The sequence below is a fragment of the Sinocyclocheilus anshuiensis genome, unplaced genomic scaffold (assembly GCF_001515605.1).
Source record: "Sinocyclocheilus anshuiensis isolate Anshui unplaced genomic scaffold, SAMN03320099.WGS_v1.1 scaffold963, whole genome shotgun sequence".
Classification (NCBI taxonomy): domain Eukaryota; kingdom Metazoa; phylum Chordata; class Actinopteri; order Cypriniformes; family Cyprinidae; genus Sinocyclocheilus; species Sinocyclocheilus anshuiensis.
Genome location: NW_015544183.1, coordinates 87,888 through 95,275, shown reverse-complemented (window position 1 = coordinate 95,275; position 7,388 = coordinate 87,888). Strand labels below are relative to the sequence as shown.

The window sequence follows — 7,388 nt, the reverse complement described above, 5'->3', positions numbered from 1 at the left end:
TAACTTTTATAAAGAATATCTCTTTGGGTTTGAGACTTTAGTCTTTGCAACTTTAGGGATTTTATCTATGCACGAACAGCTTGTAACACTCCAAAGAGAAAGGAAAATTTGAAATTGCATCATATGACTAGTGGTCGACCGATATATCGCCAAGGCCGGTATTTGGCATTTTTCAAATGACTATTATAATGCAAACATTATAATACTTTCTCGTTTGCCGTCAGCATTCAGCTAATACGCATTTATATCATTTAAACAAATCTTTGAATGGCTAATGAACATCTAATTTCAAAAACTTTGCAAACTTAGTCGAATCCAGTTGTGAGATCTTGTGAAGTGTGCATTTGTATCCTGCACGATCGCGTGTTCTCTGTGTGACGGTCGGTCAGTGCGAATTGAATGTGGATAGGAAGAGAGTGCAGCTACATTGATATGCGCGATCGACAAACTTTAAACTCGTGGTTTCAAATTATGCTGCGCTTCATGCTTTTGCCCAATGTCGTATTCATGTCATTTTCACTGTGTGCTGTATGTAAAATGAGTGTTACCTTGGCTTTATTTGAAAAAATATGTGATTCCCAATGCACACAAACTTCCCAGAATACTGAGTGCCCTGTTGGTTACTGTGTTTACTTCCTTTTTAATTATATTTTTATTAAATATTTGTTTATTTGTGAAAAATGCTTTGTCATTTAATAGATAAGATATAAGATATGCTTTCCAAGATATCGGCATCGGCTGTCAAAAAACCAATATCGGTCGACCACTACATATGACCCCTTTAATGCATAAAGTTGTGAGGTCTTGGCAGCTATAAACCACTAAACTCCACTTGCCTTGATGTTTTAAGAATTTGTCTCTAATTTAAGTGATAAATGTGAAGATTGATGCCTGAACTTATCTGACATTCATCTGTTTGTACATTTTGTAAATAAAAATGAGAAAAATAATCAGATGAGATGAATTTGATTCCCATTCCAATTAAATTCCGTGGATTATCCCAAAATAAGCATTAACGCGGTTATGTAACTGTGTCTATTGAATATTATTTATTTCCAAACATTTTTTTATGTTTACCCACAAGAAAATACTGTTACTGTGAAATAAGGTTTTGGTCACATCACACTAGGGATGTAACGATTAACCGCGAGCCGGTTGAAAATCGATTTAAATATGTGACGATTCAAATCAGTTGAGATGCTAAGCAAATTGCGATTCAATTAGGGATAGGAGTTTATATAGTTGTATGTCTGAGGGGAACTTACTACTTACGTCTTTCGATGGTATTTTTTCTTTTCCTCTTGCCTCTGTATAATGCATATTAAAGTTCATAAGTGCAGGTTGTGCAGCGCTGCTTTGTTTACAGCGGAAACCAAGGAAACGCTTTAAGCGCCGCCTGCTGGCAGAGAGTGAATCTGCGTCTCATTCAGCTCGTCTGCTGTTTCTGTTTCATGCAGATATTTTTTTATGCATAGTTTCACAAAACCATTTTGTTTTTGCCTCAAATTTCAAAATTATACAATGCAATTTAGATCAAAAACTGCTCATGTTGCATGTATGCAGCATCTTTGTTTGGATCATGATTAAAATGCAGTGGTTGCCTCTAATTTTAAATGGAAAGAGCACAGACAAAGCCTTATTTTGTTTATATGAAGAGATTTTTTTTTACTTATTTATTTGATTTGGGGCTTGTTTTAAAATTTCAATTTAGTTTTGTTATTTACATTATATTTAAATTTGGTTATTTAGCAGACACTTTTATCCAAAGCGACTAACAAACGAGGACAATAGAAGCATTCAAAACCAACAAAAGAGCAATAATTTACAAGTGCTATATTAGTGTATTATTATAGTGTTATATTTCAATTTCACAAAGAAACATACAGTATTTTGTCCAAGCAATAATAAAAGGACACATTTAATTTATAATTTGTCTTAAATCTCATTTTGTAAAAAAATTGTGTGAAATTGAATTTTGTGAATCGAATCGTGAAATCAAAATTGTGAATCGAATCGTGAGTTGAGTAAATCGTTACATCCCTACATCATACACCTCTAGAATGATCTTTGTGTCATTGTTCAGCTTAGTACTTGCAAGAAAATGATGAACTTTTATGGGAAATGTTTTAGAAAATGACCACCTTCCAGGCCATGCAAATATAAAACAGCAGTGCAATCAAAGACTGACCAACTGACCACCAGTGTTCTTTTTCCAAGCCTGACCTATTTACTTTACCAGTTACGGTTTTAGTTTATTTTTGGCCTCTGTCTGCTTTTGCTCTGTAGCACTATTTAACTGATAATTAATTTATTCACAAATTATTAAAGTAAAAGGCAGCTTTTCTAAAATTGTGACTTTTTTGTGTGTGTGTCTAATATTTTACCCATCTGTCCATAGAAATGGTTGCAGGCGAGCAACCTGCCCAAAGAGGTGTACCAGCACTTGGCCTGCTACGTCCCCAAGATCTACTGCCTGGGCCCCAACCTGAACCCTCAGAATGAAGACCTGCTGACTCCGCTGCTACTTCAGAGCCCGCTGGAGTGGTACCTGTGCGGGGAAGAGCCGTCCGTGGGATTGGCCAAGCTGGAACAGAACAACCAGCCCTCACAGCTCTGTGGCCACGTGTTTAAAGTGGGAGAGCCAACATACTCTTGCAGGTACAATGTCAATACTTCATCTCTTCTTGATCCTCCCAAAGGAGGTTACAGTCTAGATTCTCATCTAGACTGTAATCACAATGATTCTCAATAGGGATGCACGGATATGGTGGCCGATATATCGTGCATCCCTAATTCTTAATTCGTTTGATTCATTTGATTTTAGAAGACACTAAAGACAAGCCATCGCAGCTCGGTTCCAAAAATCAATGAGCTGCTCGCTGTTTGCTTCCTAGACCGATGATTTAGTAGGTTTTGGAACCAGTCAAAAGTTTGGAATAATTTTTTTGAAAGAAGTCTGTTATGCTCACTAAGGCTGCATTAATTTGATCAAAAATACAGAAATGTTATTACTATTTTATTAATTTTTTTATTACCAACTGTTTTCTAATTTAATATATTTTATGGCAAACCTGAATTTCCAGCATCATTACTGCAGTCTTCAGTGTCACATGATCCTTCAGAAATCATTCTCTTCAAATAAGTGCTGTTCTTTTGAACTATATTACTGCTTTTATTATATTTTTATTAAATAAATGCAGTTTTGGTGAGCATAAGAGACATTAAAAAATATTAATTATTTCAAACTTTTCACTGGTAGTGTGTGTGTCACAGTTGAATTTATTTCATTTTTTTTTCTCCATACAAGTCCTAAGCCATGCGTGTGTGCTGTTGAAGTTGTTGTAGGGAAAGGGATAGTGTGGGTCAGTGTGTTCCCACAAACGTGGAAGTCTTGGCTGAATTAGGCCAGGTTGCTGTTATAGGTTAAGTCCTTTAGGCAAGATCACTGTAAGCTGACTAAGAGGCCGGAGGTGACTGGAGTATGTACTGTTCTGCTCTGTTTCTTTGAGAAACAAATAAAAGGGCTCACACACTTTATCATGCTGATATTACCAGATTAGAATCTGATCTGGCTGATGTGAAATGGTGTGTGAAATATATCTTGCATCCTAAGAAATTGTGCAAGTGTTTATTTTACAATCCTGTCATGTAATGTGGCACTGGCTCTGATCCAAACCCTATTTTTTATTTTTGTTTTCCACTTTTCTCCTAAAATAAATTAGCGGTGTTTTTCGCTAAGCGATCACATAACGTAACAATAGCAAACGATATAAACAGTAATATTTAGGAATCTTTTTTTTATTTTTACCAAAACATTTTTTTAAGCGTGTAAAATGTCGTGCTGAGATTTCCGTGACCGTTTTCACTAATAAATGGTGTATAAATGGAGAATTTCTGCTTATGTTTTAGCATAATGCATTTAAAAAGTTAATGGTCAAACATATCTTTATAACATTTCACAATGTTATTGCAGATTAAATAAATGTTTTCCATCAGATTAGATATTGATTAGGCTATCAATCACTCAAACCCCTTTATGTAAATCTCTCTACTTAACCGTCAATCATGTATTCAGAGCACAGTGGCTTGTGGCCAATACTATCCCTTAAATTGTGCACGGATCTGCACTTTGAATTTCCAGTGGAAATAGTTTAAGATACTGATTTCATCATACTACAATTTGGGACACACTAATTCTAATTTCGAATACTATTTAGGAGCGTCTCTGTGTAGAAAGTAGATTGTTTGTGGGCAGCTCACTGAGATGTTTTTACTGCTGCAATTCTTCTCTATAAGCAATTTACATTTGATATAATTTTTCCTTATCAGGGAGTGTGCGGCTGATCCGACCTGCGTGCTGTGTATGCAGTGCTTCTTAGGCAGCGTTCACAAAGAGCATCGCTACAGGGTAAGAGGAAATGGAGACACATGCAGTAGCCACTTCTCTTTAACATTCTTAAACCTCTCGCTCAAGTATGTATCAGCATGTTGGCGTGAGAGGCTCAGAGAAATTGTCAAATACCAAGTTTATGGGTCCGACTGCCGCAGGTCAGTCTCATTTGGAGCAGTAGAAGCTGGCTGCACTAGTGCCACGTGGACCCTGACTTCTCCCTAACAAAAGATTCCTGTTTACATTTGTCCAACCAAACTAAGTCCAAGAAGTCATTATGGCTCAACCAAAATGATAGTTCATACTTTTTCAGCATTTAAAACTGAGGGCTGTGACTCATGGTGCGGATCTTTGTAAAGGTTACAGGACAGATGGAGCTGTTGTGTTTGTGAAGATCAAACAGTCAGTCTAACAAAATGAACAGACTGGTCTCTAATTTAAGTGCCGTTTCAGTTTTACCACTGACTTTGTTACTGTTCTGTTTGAAACGGGTTGTCTTCATACAAACATTATTTAAAATATCATAAAGGTTATTGAGTTTTATTTTTTTTGTGGAGTAGTATATTTGATGCATCAGGCTTTAATAGCTCATATAGTATGATCTAGGAGAATATGGAGCTCATATTCAAAAGCACCTCAGCTTCCTCAAACTGAGGAAGCATGTAATTTGGTGCACTTGCTAATATTTATGTAGCCAAAAACTGAGATGAAATTCTGATAGCTTGTAATGTAAATCAGTGAGATCTTCATAACAGTAAACAGTGGGGAAAGTATTTATTTGATCCCCTGCTGATTTTGTAAGTTTGCAAAACTTGCAAAGAAATGAAGGGTCTATAATTTTTATGGTAGGTTTATTTTAACGGATAGAGACAGAATATCAGCCAAAAAAATCACACATTATATAAAGGTTAGAAATTGATTTGCATTTGCATGACAGGTCTGTTATTTCTAAGATACAGATGTAGGAGACTTGAGATCAACTCTGAGCCGTCATGTGCTGCTGTCTTTGTGAGTAAGTGGCTCTTTGTGCTCACTGTAGATGACCACCTCAGGAGGAGGAGGTTTCTGTGACTGCGGTGACACAGAGGCCTGGAAGAAGGGCCCTTACTGTCAGAAACATGAGCCCAATATCAGTGACTCTTCCCAGAAGGTAAGACACCTCTTCCTCTGTGACACTGAATCAACAAGAGGAATGGGAATTAATGAGGAATTTACTGATTTTGATTTCAATTGAAACAATTCCCAACCCTACTTGGCAGTACCACATAAATACTTCAGCATGATGTAGTTTTCATAGGCGCAAAAGTACATCTTGTTAACATAATCTTGAGGATTATTTGAACAATGTATGGGTTAAATTGGAAACAAACTAGACTTGCTGCGATAGTCGGTGTTGACGGTGTTACCGGTGTTAAGCCACAACACCGGTTACGTCACTGGTTCCATAGTGTTTGCTGATTTTCAGTTTTTATATATATATATATAAAATATATATATATATACTTTTGTGTAAGTAATTTATTTTATATTAGGCCTATAGCATGGTGTATTTTTATTCGGTTTGTTTACAGAAGTTCTATGTTTAATATAAGTGAGTTTGTCGTTTTGTTGTTGTCCATTCAAGCAATTGACGGCAGATTGCCACTAATTCGAAAGTGAAAGTAAAATGCACACAGGCATTTACAAGCTATTTAAAAGAGAAGGAAAGCGAGGGAAAGAGGGAAAACCCCAACGAATTCCACCCCCCGTGATACCAGTATTACCGGTGTTGTCACGCATCGATTAAGTGGTGGGAAAATGTCCTTACAGTCACAACCTTAAAACAAACCCTTGTGTTCCCTGTTTTGTTTGGCAGGATCCTTTGGCTAATATGTCTGAAGAGATGATTGTTCGCACACACAATGTTTTCTCCATCATCCTCAAATATGCTGTGGACATGCTCACCTGGGACAAAGAGGATGAGCTACCTGAAGGCCTTGAGCCACCGTAAGACACATTAGCACTCACACTATGGCCTGTTTTTTACCCTCCTAAGCGTTAAGAAAAAGAGTCACACATTAGCTGTTCATGGTCGTTTTTGACCAGGAACAGTAAGAATGTAACTTTTTTTATAATAAAATTATATGAAACTGCTTACCCTGAAGCACTAACAATTACATTTTGCACTATTGTTGGGATTTTGGTTCAGATGGATCTTTAGATTTTTTTATTTTATTTTTTACACCATTTATTTGTATAAGCAAATACACAAACTTTTGGAACTTCATTACAGTAAATTATAAACTTCTATGAGTTTAAACAAAGAAAATATGAGAATTTATCATGTATTTGGGCTAGATTTCTGCCATCTGGTGAAAAAATAAATAAAAGTGTCCTATGCATCCAAATGGTGCACAAGAATTCTTGATGTTATGCTTAGAAAGAAAAAAATACATATTTGGATATTAATTTAGACGTTATCTAGTCATTTTGAAGTGTAGAGACTTTTCAGATTGCTATCTTGATATCTAAAAAAAGTCACCAAGTTTTACAACACTCAGATTGAGCAAACTTTTTTTTTTATTCTATTTTTTTTTAACAAAACAAAATCTGTCAAAATGACTGAGAAGCTTATTGGGGTTAAATCCCTAATATCCCTAATTAGAAGAACACATTTTTAGGGGGTACATTTTAATCCCTCAGGATAGGGCTGCAGAAAACAACTCTTTGCCGTCTCGTCTTGCTGTCTGACAGACTCCTACTTGAAGCGCGTGCACAAGCCGCATCTCGCACAGTGTATCTTCAGTTCTGCCGCAAAAAGCGCGCACATACACACAGAGACACGTTGCATACAGCGCGCGAACACTGAGTTGATTCGTCTTGCGCATCTCCTCATGTTTGAACAGACACATATACACAGAATTATGTCAATAGTACCCGTCTCGACGATCATTCTCGTAAACGCAGTCGGTTATGTTTTAAATGAATGTAAACAGCTGAGAAAGAAATCGGATGTGTA

General features: G+C 36.5%; 1 protein-coding gene across 1 annotated transcript in view; it reads left to right on the top strand.

Moving 5' to 3' along the window:
* Positions 1–7,388, top strand: part of LOC107696377 (E3 ubiquitin-protein ligase UBR2-like) — a 55,983-nt gene that overhangs the window by 10,188 nt on the left and 38,407 nt on the right. Inside the window, exons 2-5 of the mRNA XM_016496677.1 lie at positions 2,399–2,658; positions 4,330–4,408; positions 5,430–5,540; positions 6,246–6,376. Coding sequence (XP_016352163.1) covers positions 2,399–2,658; positions 4,330–4,408; positions 5,430–5,540; positions 6,246–6,376 — 581 coding nt within the window. The remainder of the gene's footprint in view (positions 1–2,398; positions 2,659–4,329; positions 4,409–5,429; positions 5,541–6,245; positions 6,377–7,388) is intronic.